Source organism: Megalops cyprinoides, chromosome 12, assembly GCF_013368585.1.
Source record: "Megalops cyprinoides isolate fMegCyp1 chromosome 12, fMegCyp1.pri, whole genome shotgun sequence".
NCBI classification, from domain to species: domain Eukaryota; kingdom Metazoa; phylum Chordata; class Actinopteri; order Elopiformes; family Megalopidae; genus Megalops; species Megalops cyprinoides.
In genome coordinates this window covers 30,361,679-30,379,286 of record NC_050594.1, presented here as the reverse complement: position 1 = coordinate 30,379,286, position 17,608 = coordinate 30,361,679, and the positions used below count along the sequence as shown (strand labels likewise).

The 17,608-nt window shown below is 44.3% G+C and overlaps 1 protein-coding gene across 1 annotated transcript in view; it reads left to right on the top strand.

The window, feature by feature from the left end:
* The window catches only part of dpf3 (D4, zinc and double PHD fingers, family 3), a 47,993-nt gene extending 31,855 nt beyond the window's left edge, over window positions 1-16,138 (top strand). The window contains exons 10-12 of the mRNA XM_036542325.1: window positions 12,843-12,955; window positions 13,190-13,271; window positions 13,650-16,138. Coding sequence (XP_036398218.1) covers window positions 12,843-12,955; window positions 13,190-13,271; window positions 13,650-13,717 — 263 coding nt within the window. The 3' untranslated portion in view covers window positions 13,718-16,138. The remainder of the gene's footprint in view (window positions 1-12,842; window positions 12,956-13,189; window positions 13,272-13,649) is intronic.
* Window positions 16,139-17,608: the final 1,470 nt, after the last annotated feature.

Genomic DNA, 17,608 nt, shown 5'->3' with positions numbered 1-17,608 from the left:
GCTACTCTGGTGGTGTCTCCCAGAGCAATTCCTGATGCCTTGTACTACAGTTCCTAGTAAAGTTTCATGCGAGGTACGCCAGCACCCCCCTGCCTCCTCCACCCCCCCCCCCTCCCCCCACACTCCTTCCTTACCCTCTCTGCTTTCTGCTATCGCCACTCAGACCCTGGGAAGTGAAGGCGCGTAGGCCTGTGACAAAGCCTGAGGCCTAGTTGACTGCTTTTTGTAGTTGTTGCTGTGTGTTTCCATACTGCGGTGCTGATATATTCATCATGCATGTCAGCTGGACGCGTCGGAGGGAGTGACGAGAGGAAGATGGGCGGGGCCGAGGATTTGTTCGGCGCCACGTCTGAAAGCGACGCGTCCACGTTTCATGGCTTCGAAGACGATGAGTTTGACGAGCCCTTGTCGAACGGCAGCGTGGCTTCCCCTCGATGCAGATAGAAAACAAATAAACAAAAAAAAAAAAAAAATGAACTAAGAAAAAAGAAAGAAACCTCTGACAAAAGTCTGCTGCTTCTTTTTTTAAATTGGTTTTTGTTTTTAGTGGAAAGCACAACTGTTCTCTTCTGAAGAGGAAAGCAATTCTCATTTTTATTATCTTTAGTGGAAAGCGTCTGCCTTTTAATAAGTTAGGAATATTATTATTTTTGTGTAAACTTTGAAAGCAAAGAGCAATGGACATTGTCTGCCAATGTATGACTTGCTGACTGTAAAAGAGAAGGATCTCTTCATTGGAATATTTTTCCCTGGGGGGGAAATGCAATCATATTACAAAAACAAACTGTGGAACATTTGGATGTGACTGTTCAGAGTGGTGTAATGCACATCTGCCAGCAGAGTGGAATTTAATATAAAACAATTGATTAAAGACTATGGGGAAAGAGAACTGAATTCCGAAATGGGACCGGCCTCTTGTGTGTAACCGTGAAGGCGGGGCGGAGGAAGCGAGGCCGAATCGAACCTCCTGACGCAGCGGCCCTCGTCCTGGTGGGTCCCCCACGGCCGTGACCTCTGGATTGCAATAATGTGAAAGTTGAAGGAATAAGGTGACTGTCTCAGCATCTGGGGAGAGTGCTGGCTTGACATTACCGTGGAAACAGGGGGTCCCAGTGGAGGGGCAGAGGGAGGCGCATCAGGCCGCTCAGGAGGAGGCTGGGGTCAGTTAGCTGAAAGGTAAGAGCCCGTGGGCGTTTCCTTGTCATGCTTGCTGTTGAAGGCCAGCTTCGATTGGCTCGGCTTATTTTTACACTGGCGATGACCGTGCCATTCGGGCTGGTGGGCTGGATGTTGAAACCCCAACTATTTGCTAAGCGCTGGCTATCCACAATCCTATTCACTGTGACTGAAATGGACTAAAGCCTGTTGATTGGCCCATTGCCACTCATGGCAAACAGCGACTTTCTTTACCAAATGCTTTGTAGCTCACATAGTATGTCAAACTTGTAGAGGGAAATCCTGTGTCTCACAAGGCATCAGCAGTGATCACATTATTCTGTTGCAGATTACATTAGCCTTAACTAGAACTGACTGAAGCTCTCCAAAGAGTATACATGTCTTCATTTGTCTTATCGCAGAAGATAATGTGACAAAAGAGAATATTTGATTTGGGCATATTCCCAAACCATGAATCACCAGCACTGCGCGCTCCTCAGCGGAGCTCGGAGAACTGATAGCTTTAGCGGAACGGATGACGGCTCTCTCTGCTCTCAGTCCCTCTGCTCTGACTGACAGCTCAAGCCCTCTCTTCTCTCCCAGAGTCTGGAATATAGCTGGACAGTGGCAGCGCGGCTCCCATATTGCATGAGTCCCCACCACAGCTCTGTGTTAGCCATGAGCCAGGAGAAGCATTCAGCTCTGCACTCTGCACCGACACCATAGGGCCCTCTCTCAGCGGCCACGCCCTCAGAACCCCCGCTGCGGCCACGTATGAATCAGCCTTACGGGCTGTGTCAAAACCGCTGTGCGTACTCTGCGGGTTCCCCTCCAGGGTGAGAAGGTTACTGTGCGATATAATTGACCAATCTAATTAGCCCGGCTTAACCCTCTGCTGAAAAAGCCCTTTCAGAGGCCATTGTGCCAGAATGAGGCTGGGTAAGTGGATCACTGTCACACAGCCATCAGCTGACCGCCCAACAGAAGTAATCGCCATTCCGCTTCGGAGGAATGCAGCTTCAGCTGGAGAAACGCCACTCGGAACAGAAATTAAGAGCCATGAAGCATGCCACATATTTCATAGTGTTCGTAAAGCGTTCTGATTTTAATGGTGGAAATATACACCAGACGGACACACGGCTTTTTATGTTTTCTTTTGCCTTGGAATGAACTCTTTTCCAGGATATTTTTTACATAAGTTATATTTGACATGTTATCCATTTATGCAGGTGGATACACTCAAGACAGAATGAATCTGCAACTGTCTGGTTTTAACTCCAGTTCTTTAACCAGTACAACCACAGTACATAAAAAGTAGTTTATAGAAGATTTATTGGTCAGATTACAACCATTAGTAAAGTCACTTTCCAGTTTCCAGTTTACTATAAAAATAAAAATCTTTGGTGCAGACATTAAAAGTACAATCTTTATGGGAAAAATAAATGGAAAAGAAGATTGACTTTCACGGTAAAATAATGAGCTGTAAACGGTTGACAGACATTAGCCCGATGTTTTCACATACACATTAAAGTTGTGGTCCATACCAGAACTAATGCTGAAGAAGTATCCAAGCAGACAAAGCATATTTTCATGCCCCAGATTTAAAAGCTGAAAGAGGGACACTGCAGGCCAGACTCTGGCAGTTGGCCTGAAACCTACTTTGACTCAGTCAGAGCAGAACAGGGGATTGTGGGTAGGACAGAAAGGGGTTTCATCACCCATGCCAAATGATTGGTCACACAGACTCATGGTGCATCTCAAATGTCTGTGTCATAAGAAGATAATGGTGTGACTCAGTCAAGAATGTATTGATGCATTTCCTCCTTTCAAACTGTGGGTCACAGTATTATGACTTAACAATGAGAGCGATTTATATATTACTTTTCACTTGTACCCAGCATGTATTTACCAATGTACAGTTGATTGGATGCAATAAGAACTTTTGCAGTTTGATATAAAATGCAGATCATTCTAAAGATTAAATTGACATCCTTTGAAACAGTAGCTGACCAAATGTAAGACAGAAACCCACAGATGTGGTCAGCAGTAAACCTAAGAAACCTTGCAAATTAAAAGTCCACCTGATAAAAGCAGTGATTTGCTTTGTCAGCTGGGTTGCCCTCTTGCTCTGATTGTTGTGCCTTTGTCATGTTGCCCGTCCATAGACACGTCCTGCCCATTCCCTTCCCAGGAACACTTGAGGCTTGGGGGTGCTGAGCGCTCTGCAGGCAGAAGACGGGGTACGGCCACAGCCTCCCCCCCCCCACCGCCTGGCCCCCCTTCCAATGGACACCAGGAGCCTCTGGAACGGAGCAACTCTCTGGATGCCTCTGTCTGTCCCTGCACACAAAGAGACAGACAGACAGACAGACACGCCCCGGAATGTTCCGAGCATGTGCAATAAAGACCCAGACAGGCTTGTATTTACAGGACGGACGTCCCCCCCCCCGGTTGAACTGGGGCTCAGACTTTGAAGATGACGAAAGCAATTATTACAAAAGAGGAAAAAAAGACAAAATTATTTAAAGATGAATATTTCAGGCAGCCACGTCCACAGTCCGTTTTGAAACATTTTTAGTTATATTTCCATTTGCTTCAGTTCTGTTTGCTGATCTGGACGTCCTCTTTATTTGTAAGGACTTAAAATAAGAGACACTAAAGAACGTTTTGTAATGTCACTGGAAGGCTGTTGTAACTGAAAATTCCTTTGCGGGAATTTGCCTCTGAATTGAGTCTGTGCTTCTTTTTTGTTGCTGGCCACTTCTTCCCAGGTCCTTGTTTGTTACATTGAGTAATAGCAACCAGTGAAAATTCTTTGTTTTGTCTTGTCCAGAATTATGCAAGAGCAAACCTGTGTCAGACAAACTATAGCGATGGAGGATTACTCGTGGTGGTGTGACCTCCTCTCATGAACTTTTTAATTTTGTTTGACGCTTGCCATCGTCTCCAGAGAATCTGTGTGCTGATAAATTCTTACTAGAATTTTTTTTTTTCTGAAGGACAGCCAATATCCCAAGCAGAAATGTCCAGGGAAACAGGTGACACACATAAAGAATTGTCAATGGACTGAAGCTATTCAGGAGAGACAAGAGGGAAGGAATTGCGTGAGGTAACTTGTTCTTAAATCTTTGAAGATACCCAATGACGGCTTATTTAAGGTGCTTGCAAGAAGTGAACACAAGCTCTGGCTCCTCCAGGTGAGGAGCTGACCACCGCCAAGGTAAAGAAATACCCGCCGACGCGGCGGCACGTCATTGTGTCTCGTCCCGGTGGAAAATGCCAGCTTGATGGGAAATCTAAACTGGCACCGCGCAGCCCAAGTGCCGGCGGTGCGTTTAGCTCCAGTCCTATCAGGAAAGGTTACAGCTCAGGCCTGGGCTCCTAAATGTCACTGCCTGAACCGCGCGCCCCCAGCACTGCACAACCTTGGCCATTCCTCTGGGCTTGAGCCATCTACCCAGACACATAGAAGCCCTTCAGTTCAACACTGTGTTCTGCTGAGACTCGGACAGGGAGCAGAGTCTGACATTCGTCTCTGAGGACCGCGTCTGTAATCTGCCTCTGCTTTGCTTTATGACGTCTCTGCAGTGCTAATGGCACTGAGCTGTCCAGCAGAAACGATGACCCCCCCTGGAAACCAGCTGCAAAGGGTCTCTCTCTCTCCAAGTGTGGGGGGGTCATAATTCATATTTCTACTTCAACTGTGAAGCGGGTACCTGTGGAGAATAGCCAAGCCACTGTGAGACATGGTTATGCTTAGGCTACATGTTTTATTTTATTTTATTGTTTCGGGGGGGTGGGGGGTGGGTTGCGTGTGTTTTTTGCAATGGCCAGGAGCACCAGGAATACAGCATCCAACTTGTTTTTACTACTTTTTGTCTTTTGCCCCGCCCCTTGGAACTTTCACCTTCTGTACATAGCTAGTCCCTTTTTGGGAGAATAATTTCAGTTATTTTCATGTTGGGGACGACTTGTAACTGTTCTGGGTGGATCTGCTGACTTTGTTTAGTACTATGTTTGCCTCATGTTCACACAGGCGTTTCCAGTACCTTCCTTTGTATCAGGACCTCAGTAGCTACTCAGGTGTTTTAGACCTATTTCTGTAAACTGCAGATCATTGTGCCCCATCAGCCTTTTCTGTCTAAAGGTGCTCACATTTCATTGTACCAAGCTGTCAAAGAAGTTAAAGTCTTTTGTTATGTGGGTTTTTGAAAGGGAGGACGAAAGGGGGTCCTCTGAATGATACTTTATCCATTAGGACTATTTAATTTCAGTGTATGTTTTTTTAGTCTCATTTTTGTTTGGTCTTTGAACATTGTCTTTTCATGTGCTCAGCAGTGCAGTATAACGTCAGAAAGTCATTGTCAGGGCTTCCCATTGCCCATCTCTACAACTGCAATATTTCATGAAGGCTTATTTTCTCTTTCCTCAAAACCATTTATTAAATTTTACTAGTCTTGTCAGTGTAGTGTAAGCTACTCAGCTTAGAACTCCCTGTAATAGTTAGCAGTGTGTTGAGAGAGAAGAGGATGCATTATGTCATTCACTTGAAGGAGGCAATGTGCTCAATATGATGGGTTTGTTCTTAATAGAATAAAACCAGCAAAATGTCAACCCTGAAAGTGAATACAAAAGGAAATCGTTTAAATACCAAGGGGCCCTTTCAGGAAGTCCATAGATTGCATTTTGGCTGATTGCATAGCATGCCTACATAAACAAACTCACCATTTGGAAAAACTGCAGATTTGGTGACAAATCAACTCAAGAAACTCAACACTGTATGCTTCCCTCTTACAGTTACCACTGCTGTCAATAACACTGGACAGGTCCATTCTTCTGGTGCTTCACATAATGAAATGGAATGACATTCTAACCAGATACAACGGTTGACTTGTAATGAGACTGCAGTTAAGTAGCAAACACCTGATGGTCTTTTCTGTGTCTTTCCCAGCTGTACAAACATATAGACAGTGATGTCGAGAGCACCGTACGGCTTCAGAGTTACAAGCAGTGAGTCGCTGAAAAGGCTGCCTTTGGCACACGACATGAGCCATATTTTGTTCTTCCTGTATTTTTTGCTGCTGTCTTGTTTGTCTGTTTTGGTTTTGGTTCTCTCAGGTTTAGTCAAGTGTAGTGTTCTTTACCTCTCTCTCCCTCAGTACTCAGCTTATGTAAAGTGTAGGATGCCGTGTAACCAAGACATTTCTTAGGGAGCAGATTTTGAAGACCTAGTTGAAGCGTGGGCTTTCTGAAGTCTCACTCCTTACCGCTGTTGATTGAAGATTTTGAAGTTGAAGTTGATGATGACAGACGTAAGAGACTCCATTATTGTATGCTGTCCACTGGTAAGGCTTCCTCTTCGGGCCCATGCTTAACCTTAATTACAGCCCACTATGTCTTACAAACAGTGATCTGTAGTGGTGTTTCATAAAGACTTTATTTGCTTTGCAGAGTCCAGGGTGGCTCACATAGCTCAGATGTTATCCATTTAGAGCTGGATGGTTACAGAGGCAGTTCAGATAAAGGGTGCCTGGCAATCAAACCTTTAACCTTCTGGTTACAAGCCCATTTTCTTCACCATTATGTCAAACTGCTGTCCCTAGTAAGTGGTACTTACAGTGCTTTGATTACACCAGTAGAAGGAACCCAGCTGTATCTGTTGGAATCTGATGCAGATGGATGTATTTATTTGAAGCTTCTACAGAGCTGTGGTCTTTGAAGGGTATGCTTCATATGCTTTGCAAGATTCTAGATATTTCTCAACTCACTGGTGTGAAACACCTGAAGGAGCGGTCTTGCAAAAAGGTCAGGAAATCTAAACGCTGCAGACGTCACAATTTCACCTTGCCGCGGGACTGACGTCTTTGACACCAGTCTCAGGTCTAAGGTGGGAAGGACACGTAGGTCTTGCCGGGGCGGGGGGAGATGGCTAGAGCCGGCTGCGTTTAAGATGAAGACCACCGCAGGCAGCCCGCCAGCAGAAAGCGCGAGCAGGGCAGGCGCTAAAAGTAGCGTTCTCAGCTCTGGTTTGACACCTGGCCTTCGATGAGTCATTGGAAAGGCAGAAACGTGGCGCCGCAGGCGATCAGCCAGACACCGTGATGCACCGCGGCCCGCTGCAGCGTGTCGGTAGCGCGCGCTGGAATCAGGTGCGCGACTCCACTGCAGCTGCTCGCGGGCCGCGTGTGGGACCACTCGGCATGGGTGTGGCCCGTTGTATGCACCATTGTGTGCAAAGGGGGACAGCCTGACCCTCTGGAGTTGTTCACGTGAAATGCATTGAATAAAAATTTGAGAAGGAATGCTCCCTTTTCTGAAAGCAGCATCATCAAGATATATTCATGGCAAGTGCCCTGAAAGGTTTTCTGAATAAATAGTGAGAGGTGTTAGGAGCTGGTAGACACAAACTGCCCATATTGGTTTATGGGTTGTGAACCTGATTAAGGTCAAAATACGTTCCAGCCCTTGATTGGGTGAAGCATTACATCTGATGCAAACCCTTCAAATTAAAAAGCCCTGTCTCCTCAGAATAACGTGATTACATTGACTCGAACAGGGACGAACTGTTGGAATTGGTTAGCTATTTAACTAGTCTACTGTCATAGTGCTTCAGCAACTTTCTGAATGCTGATTTAACAGAGGTATGTCTGCTGTGAGTTTGGAGCCACGGCCTTGGCCCTTCTGCACAGCGCACCAAGAAATATAATTAGTCTGCTGAGTTAATGACCGAGGTCCCCTGTGCAACAGGCGCTCACTTTACTGAGTCACATTACCGAGCTGCGGTTCAAATGCGGGCCAAATCGAATTAGCTGCACAAACGGCAGAAGCAGGCAAACGCGCTGGTGAAATCCCCTGTCATTGTGGGGCTTCATTACTCTGAATTAGCAGAATGGCTCACCGACGAAGGAGGGCGGTAGTGAATCAGACCAATACAGGAGTGGTTTGAGGGAGTTTTTTTTTTTTAATTTCACCTCGTGTTTAAAAGCGTTTTGATCTTGATCTCGTTTCCCTCCGATCTCGGTTGTTGGTAAAAAAAAGCATGCTGGTCCAGGTATGCTCGGTGAACTGATTTGCGAGCCGCTCTGGGAATCTGTGGCCTTCGGGGCTACGGTAGCGGCGGTGCCGTATATCACCGTTGGCGGTAGGCCAAGCAACACAGAGGCGCTGCCTCTCGTGTCAAGTTCCACAGGAAGTGGTCGCGCTTGCCTATTTAGGTGTGCGGCAGTTTGTGTGTGCTCGTCCCCCCCCCCCCCCCCCCCCCCCCCCCCCACCCTCTCTCTCTGTCTTTCTCTCAGAGCCTTTCGCGTGGTGTTGGGAAGGCCGACACTTGCAGAGATATGTTTCAGTCGGGTTATATGTTAGGCAGCAGATCTGCGCTACAGCACGGACTGCTTCACGTGGGAAGCGGTGAAGGGGGAGATCAACGATCGGCCTTGGCAGTACCCTACATCAGTTATCTGCAGTAATGTGCAGTATCACAACAGAGGGCCATGTTCAGCCTGACTGCATTGCTCTTTGGGTTTAACTCTGAGTGAAGAATTTAAGCCAGTGCTGTTTTTTTGTAATTTCTTGTAAAACATTTTTTTATTGATTTCAGGAACCTCTGATGTCAGTGTTGAGTAAGAAAGGGAAAAAAGGAGTGCTTGCTAAGCTTCCTTTATCAGAATCATGGACAAAATGCATCGTGATTGGTTTGAAAATGGGCCTGGTTGTTTGGAACATAACATTATGTTACAGAAGGATAGAGGAGAAAACGTCACTTGCATGCAAAGCGCTGTTAGCAAGGGTATAGCTCATTTGTGGCTTATGGCTTTGCATCACGATTTCTGTCATATTCCAATTACACAGTGGCTGTCTTGCACTTCATTCAAGTAAATATTCATTGTATGAGTACATCAGAATTCCATCAAACGTGTTCCGAATGTGGTGTGTAAAGAATGTAAGCCACTGAATAGTATGTGCTCTTCCTCTTCCTGTTAAGCAAAGCCTAAAGGTTAAAACAATACAGATGATCAAAATACAGGTACCGCTGTGCACTCACGCAAATGCACACACATCAAACAGTCTGTCAGGGACCCTCACTTCAGCTACACCAATGAGACACGTGCAGAATGGGTCTCTTACTCTTAGATCAGTTGTCACCTTATGCTGAAGCGAAATACCAAGCCTCTCATTCGCTTCAGCAGAGTTTCCATTGGAACTTCTTAAAAGCATTTCAGCCACTCATGTCTGGCTTATAGCAAATGGGCCAGTCCTGGCCTTTGCAGACCAAAATCGTTACGATTTGCAAAAGAAGAAGAAAAAAGAATTCAACCAAAAGCAAACACACGTCAGGTCAGCAGTACATCAGAGACCGCCTTTGGAAACTCTGTGTTTGTCTGTGACTCTCGGGTTCTTAGCAATTTCAATAAATCTCCAACAAACGGGTTTTGCATACTTCCGAGTGACAGTTGTGCTCAGTGAACTAGGCCATGAGGTCTGTGTGAAAGTTAGCAGGTTGTCTTCAGTGAAATCTTGTACAGTTCTTATACCTCTTAAAGGAGTCAGTGAAAGCTGTAGCCCCACGTTTCCCCTGCCGGCCTCTCTCATTGAGAGAGAGAGAGAGAACCCGGGATGGAGTGGGGCTGACTTGAGATCAGAATGACTGTTGTTGTAAACTGATGATTTTATTTTCAATTGTAAATAACTGAAATGGAAAAAAAAACAATGAAGTCTTTGTTAGTGAAACTATTTTTATTGTAACAAAAGGAAATAAAGAATGAGACTCCTACTCTGGCTTGGCTTATTGTTGTTGTAATCCTACTGTGGTCATGTGTGAGTGAGAATGTATGGTCTCTCAGGTAGGTTTCTCACCTGAACTGGCTAGACCTCTACAATGGGACACCCTCAACCAGGATGATGAGATCCAATCAGAGACACTGTAAATCACCCTATCTACCCCTTAGAGTGACCAAGCTTTTTTTTTTACAGACAGCTTGGTTTTGCCAAATAAGAATGACTTGTATTTGGAAGTCTTTTTTTAATCTTTTGTGCTGTGATGCAAAATACTCTTCAAATCTTTCGTGACAAAATATGGCCAGGGTGAACTGTATATAGAAAAGAAAACCTAGAGCAGAACCAAGAAGAAAAAGAAATTAGGAGGTCATATTTAAGGTTCTTGTCAAGACATGTCTTACATAATCCAAATGCTGATGACAACATAAGTGTAGAGCAAGTTCAGATATTCTCTGTGTTTCTATTGCTCCTCCCCTTTTTTTCAACCTTTGACCCCCTAACCCTGGTGTGCTGTATCTGTGGTCTTACCAAAAAAGGCTGCAGTAACTGAGCTCAAACTATCACCCCATGTAGTTTTGTGTGAGAATTATCGGTTATATAACCACAACAGGCTGACAACGTCATATTGTGATAAAGCACACAATTTAACCGTCATTGAAAAACCGTTACACCCAGCTGCTTCAGTTTTTCCTATCTGGGTTCATCAGGTGAAGTCAGTGATACGCCACAGACTTTGTGAGATATCGCCCTTGCACAAGTGCTGGTGTTTGCATATGAAATTTGTCTACATGGATTTGAATGGCAAAACGGTATGACAATGTAATGGAATGGCTTTATATCACCATAGCTGGCATTTAGTGCATTAATTGTATCCCTCTTGAGCCTTTGTTAATATATGATAGCGGAAATTGCCCTCACGGTAGGGAGTTTTTGACAGTTGAGGAGTCAAGTGGATGTGCCCTTATGCATGATTGTGGGTGTCTCTCAGCGCTTGAATGTGTACTCACGCTCGGCTGAAACTGGGTATTCCAAACTGCTCTGCTGGGACATTCCACAAACTCACTTGTGTTGCAGTCTGAATGGCCACATGTGCACTCTGCCATGTATCCTTACCAGACATGAGAATGACGGGGTCAAAGATGACCTTGAGATATATGCAACACAGTCATATCGCTTGCTTCCCTGTCATCGCAATGTGCATTATTGATGTGAAAAGACAAACAAAAAGGGCCTGTGCTTTGCCGCTTTCCTCGTTGAACTTGTATATAATGTTTGTGTTTAAACATTATATACAAACCAGCTGGTTTACCATGTGATTTTCTCATACACGTGTCTCTGTGTACAAAGGGTGTGAGAGTATGGGGCTGTGTGCAACAGTTCCGGTCTGTCACTGCACTGGGAAGCATTCCTAAGCACCGTGCAACATGACCCAATTCTAACGCAGCTGGTACTGTGCGAAATTCTGGGAAATGCTTCCAAAGTCCCCAAGCTCATCAGAGATGGCCACAGCATGCCTGGATCTTCCAGATAACACTAATTAGAGGGCCGTTTTTAGCCTTGTTTTCCTTCACTTCCTCAACGATTAGCAGAGAGCACACACTGAAAACGGAAGCAGATTCTTTGCTGCCCCCCCCCCCCCCCCCCACCCCAGTCCATTAATGCGCACTGTTGGTCTTGTGTTGGTATTCCTAAACGTAGTCATTGCCAGCTGCTGCAACCCATGAGTGATTGAGACACAGACATACACGTTTGCATATGTGCAAACGCACACACACACACACACACATACGTGTGCAAGTGGACTCACACATTCATACACGCGCGGAGATCTGACTTCGCTCTGCACTTTGAACACTGTCGCAAAGTGTTATTTATTATTTAAAACCGCACACCCGTCAGCAGCGCCTCTGCTGCTCTCAGTAATGTACAGTAACATCCAGGTGAGTGAATTTATCATTTCTAAAAAGTACAACCTGTTTTATAAACTGAAAATTCCCCTTGGAGCAACTGTGTGAAAGATGTTCAGCACTTAGAAAAAAAAATGTGAATACACTTTCATGTTTGGACTTTTTTTTTTTTTTTTTTAGTCCAACAAAAATTTCTCAATTAGGTTGGATATTGGCTGAAAACTTGGAATGACGTATTGACATTTTACTTGAGTGGTTACAGTGAAATATTCCGAAATTACCTCAGAAAAATGGGGCAAGTTGAAAACCTGCCCCTGCTCGAAATAGGCTGAGGAGATTGGCACCGCTTTGAATTCTGAACTGTGTTCTGAAAACATGGCAACAGTATTTCACTGTGTGGAGCTCACACACAAGGCTTAGGCTGCAAAGGCTGCTGGCGTCACTCTTGTAGGTGGGCAACTTGGCAGTCCCAGCTGTCAGCTCACAGGCCATCGCACAGAAACCAATAAATACATGGGTAGAATTATCACTGGGGCAGATCTGTGACAGGGAGGCTACAAAACCATGGCTCCTAATATGCAGAGCTGGGGTCAGGTCCATATGTCAATTCAGTAAGTTCAAGAAATGAAATGAAATTCAATTAATTGACTAAAAAATCTTCACAGAAAATGATCAGAGATTTTCAATTCATGAACTGAATTAGCTGAATTGAAATTGAATTGACCCCAACTCTGGTGTGATTTGGACATGAGTGTCTTCGCTCTTGGACGTGGGTAAACACACAAGTGTCTGTTGTGGCCTTGATGACAGGCATTTAATATGTTGCCTAAATTGTGTTAAAGAATAATTGATTTTTCACTGACCCATTGTTTGTAATTAAACCAAACCAAGCAATGAAGCTGGCCTCTTTCAGCTCCGCTGCCTGTCGTTTCAGCTTGTGTTTTTTGCTCTTCCTCCCCCTCCTCCTCCTCCTCCTCCTCATCTTCCTCCTCCTCTCTCTCCCAGGCCACCCCACCTGCCTGCAGTTCACAGACAACATGATGCAGGCGGTGCGCACCTACCAGTGGCAGTGCATCGAGTGCAAGTCTTGTAGCTTGTGTGGAACATCAGAGAATGATGTAAGACCCTGACCGCCCCCACCCCCGTCACACCAATCACGCCACGGCATCCCTGCCCTTTGCCAATCTACCCCATGGGAAGAATGCGGGATGCGGGTTCTGACCAATGAAATCTCACATCTCACCCTCTGTATCCCGCTGGGCTTTGGCCTCAGCTTATGCCAGTGTGACCTCTGTGCTGCGTCTGCCTCCTTCAGTAAAAATAAGGCATCCATTTTGTCTTTCCTTTGCCAGGACCAGCTCCTGTTTTGCGATGACTGTGACCGGGGATACCACATGTACTGCCTGAAACCTCCCATGACTCAGCCCCCAGAAGGTAAACCATCTTACTGCACGCCCGTACACATTTCAGCAAGGCAAATAACAGCCACCTCTTCTCACTTCTTGTGGTTCAATATGTGCAGCTCAGCAGGGGAGAAGAAAGACTCATATAGAACCTGTCACGGGCTGTGCGTTTCAGTGTAAATGCCCCCCCCCCCCCCCCCCCCACACACACACTTATTTCAGTTGATATTTGCATTGACAGTGAGTCTCCCATTATAACTGTTTAATGCTGGTAATTAAAACAGATAGGGAAGCCAGGTTACTGTATGTAATAGGCTAATGCTGCATTAATATAACTCTCTGACTCTCTCTCTGTCTCTGACTTTCTGTCTCTTTCTGACTCTTTCTCTTGCTCTTCTTTCCCCCACAGGGAGCTGGAGTTGTCATCTGTGTCTGGACCTCCTGAAGGACAAGGCTTCAGTCTTCACTGAGCCATAGACACAAACAGGGAAGAGTGCCTGAGAGGAAAGAGATACTCAGCACAGCTATATTCCTACTGACTCTCTCTCTAACACACACACACACACACACACACACACCATTTGCAACTACTACATTCCCGCTACAGCACACACACACACACACGCACACACACACACGCGCATACACACATACCAGACAGCCAGTGCTAATACATTCCCACTCACACACACACACACACACACACACCCATTGCTGCTACTGCATTCACACTAATACACACATATGCGTGCACACACAAGACATCCATCGCAACTACAAGAATCCCCCCGTATGACACACACACAAAAGACACCCATCACAGCAAGTACAATCCTGTTCTCTCTCCCATACACACTAATTCGAGACACCAACTACAGCTACATTGCTACTGACATACACACAGCGGTGTCTCTCTTCTCACTCAAAACCATACCCACTCAACACCTTTGGATCATTTAAAAAATACCCCACACACATTGGTCTCATTTGGTCAGTACACTTAATAGCTGGTTAAGCTAACATACCTACGGATGCAAACAGTTAGATGTGAAACATCACCATACTGTATAATCTGTTGTTATAGGTTACTCCATAATTTATTAGATTTGCCAGTGATACTCTACCTCACAACTCACTCAGTTACCACTGAATCCAAAGCAATGTAGACTGCAGTCACACATAGCAGAGTTTGAGTTTAGGTGCATACGAGAAGTTGTAAAGACAGTTACCAAGCACCATCATGACAGGCCGTTAAGGTTTGTGATAACAGCACAGAGAACTGTGAAACCTGTCCTTGCCTTAACTAGCATGTAACCTTCACAACTCTTAAATATTGTAGCAACAGTGTCACACTCACGCTATGTTTCAGCATGTGTTGTTCACAATCCACAGAAAATCTTAAGATGTTCAGTTTTATGTACTTAAAGAAACATTATTAATAGTATAATTTAGCTAGGTGTGTGAGTCAGATAATGCTGAAAGATACTGTAGGTGTGATTTCAGAGAACAGGTCAGGTTGAGTGGTTTGGATTGATTTTTCAGAGTTTTAAGCCAATGTTTTTGGTCCTATTTCAGTCAGAATTTCATAAGCTCACTGTCTAACCTCAGTTGGTTTGATTTTGAGATAATCTAACTTTCCACATATCATTTTGCAAGGTTACGTTTATTCATATTTAGCACTAAAAGGGAATCGGGGGCAGTTGGTTTGGTAATACCTTAAATTTTTTTCATAGATTGGTTATGATCATTTTACTGCTCCCGCTCGAAAACCTTTTACTTAACAAGACATTGGCCCTAGTAATAACAACAGTGCCGTGTTAATGTAGCTGAAATAATTGCTATTCTCTGTGCCAATTAACACTATCTTAATTGCAACGCTATCTTTTCTTAATGCTTTCTCCCCTTTTGTACACTTGTTTTGGAATTGCATATTAGGTTTGTCTCCTGCACCCACCTCTGCGCTTGTGCAGGAGAGCTAGGAATAGCCAATGCAATATGCTGCATCCTACACAGATGCTTGCTGCAACTGTTTTTAACACTAAAAGTCCCACAATGCACCACTGATCGGAAGATGGCGCATCTCCACTAATGTCATCTGAGAGGCTCATATGTGCCGGACAGTGTGTGTCAGAGAGCTCCCTACCCCACTGCTGCAGGCCCCAATCGTTGTGAACAGACAATGCCTGGGCTCAGATGCGGACCATCAGGCTCAGCCTGTGCTCAGAATGAGCACCTCAGTAGACTGAGCGACTCGGCAGCTACAACACTATGTTAACAGTACCTCAGACCACTGTCTACAGCTGCTTATTGCCTGCTGCCTTCACTACATTTCCCACAATCCATGTGGTGCCCATCCATTGTTGCACAGAGAACCTCATGGCAGTTCGCTGGAATGTATTCCAGACGCAAATGGCTCTATGCACACAATAACCTCGCTGGAACTCTAGGATCGGGCAGATGGAAGGAAAGTGGACCATGGAAGTGGCCCTAGGAGATTTCATTGTATCTCCGTGGTAGCTAAGAGAAGGGCTGAATAGCTAAGTGGAAGACTGAAAGTGTCCATAGAAAACTGAGAACCCTTACAGTGACACACAAAATCATAAAGGACATAAAGTCTATGTGAAATCCTACCTGTATTCTGAAGAGGGAAGCAGACACCCCTCTTTGCCATTGGCTTTGATCACATCTGACCTCATTGGCTTTCCTCAAAGCAATAACGCTACAAACCAAAAGGGCTTTTCAATTTTATTTTTTTCCTGCAGCATTTCAGGGTATGGTTGGTTTTTCACCTAAATCCACCATAATTATTGAGTGTTATTGGAAAGCTTTTTTGATTTTCACTCTCTCTTATGCAACATTCCATGTCTGTGTGGGACTGATCAAATGCCCCAGAGTATACCATCCCATTATTCAAAGAATTGGGTTTTGTTAAGCTTTCTGTGAAACCCAGTGACCCTTGGGTTTTGTATTCTCCAAAATTTTGCATTTATTTATTTGTATGTATATTTTTTACATATGTACTTCATTGTACTTATTTTTGCCATTTACCTAAGGGCTTTTTTTTATTTCAGTGTGATCTTAATGCTAGATTGAGTTTTCCACTTCTGGTACAGAAGAAGTATTTCTTCCAATATTTTACAAGCACAATCAGGTTGAAGCGCAGGAGACAAAGCCTCCGTTCTCTGTGTGGGGTTGTGTCTGTGTGGGAGACCATGCGGCACGTCCACAATGCAGTGAGAGTGTGTGTGTGTGTGTGTGTGTCGTGCAGCACTCGCACACTCACACACCTGTGGCATGCAGAATTAGGCAGTCTTTTAAACCAGGTGTTGGAACCTTGTTGATTGGTGCAACAGTTATTTTGATAAAGTGGTGGGAGTACAGAAATGGTGACAGAGTGCCCACTCTAATATACCCATAGTGTTTGTGCATTAGGATCAGATAAAAGGCACACATCCACGCACAGGTGCATGATCAAATATGATTAAACTCTGAATTCCATGTAACATATGTGGCTCCTTCATACTGCAGAGTTACCGCTACTCATTTACAGACATTTAGCCTGTGTCTAATACCAATTTGTGTTCCATCTTTTATAATTGTCTGTAATATTACTTGCCTTTCCATTTAAGTAGTATTTAAATTGTGTATTGTGCACTTATTCACTTAATATCATAAACTTCTTAATATTTTGGAGGCATTGCATTTTTAGAATCTGAGTTTACAATCAAGTTTTACATAGAAGTAAGACTTTGTTAAATGAGCTTGCCCTTGTCCTTAAACACTATTCCAATGTTTAGAGGCAAACCCCATAAATTTGCTGTCTTGGTATTTTGAGCCCATTTTGTATGTATAATGAAAATAGAGGAATTATCTGACATGTTGCAGCAGAACTGGAAGGGACGTATAGTTAGTTATTTAGTTTTTTGTTTCCTCAGACAATCATGAAGTAGATAAGTGGATATTAGTTACTGGGAGCTGTGATGGTGTATCCCATTGAACCCATGCCAAGTTACCAGCCCAAATATGTATTTATATTGTTTTTGTGTCTTGGACCATGTTATCTCTTACATTGTATTGCAAAAGTATTGATTTGGACCATTGTTTGACTGTAAATGTGTATTAGTGTAAACACACCATTTGAGGTATAGCCAGTTACTGAAAATCAGCTGTGTATATTATTTTTTTTTTGTAACCTGATAGAAGCAAGCTCTTCTGGCACATTTTGGAGAACAGCACACTAGTCAAGTTTAACACATCGTCTGTAATGCAGTTGCCCTACTTTCCTCTGCTGACACTGATATGACACAAGCATTTTCCATCTGGTCATTCTCACATTTCTATTTGTCCTACTTGTCTGAGTAATGAATG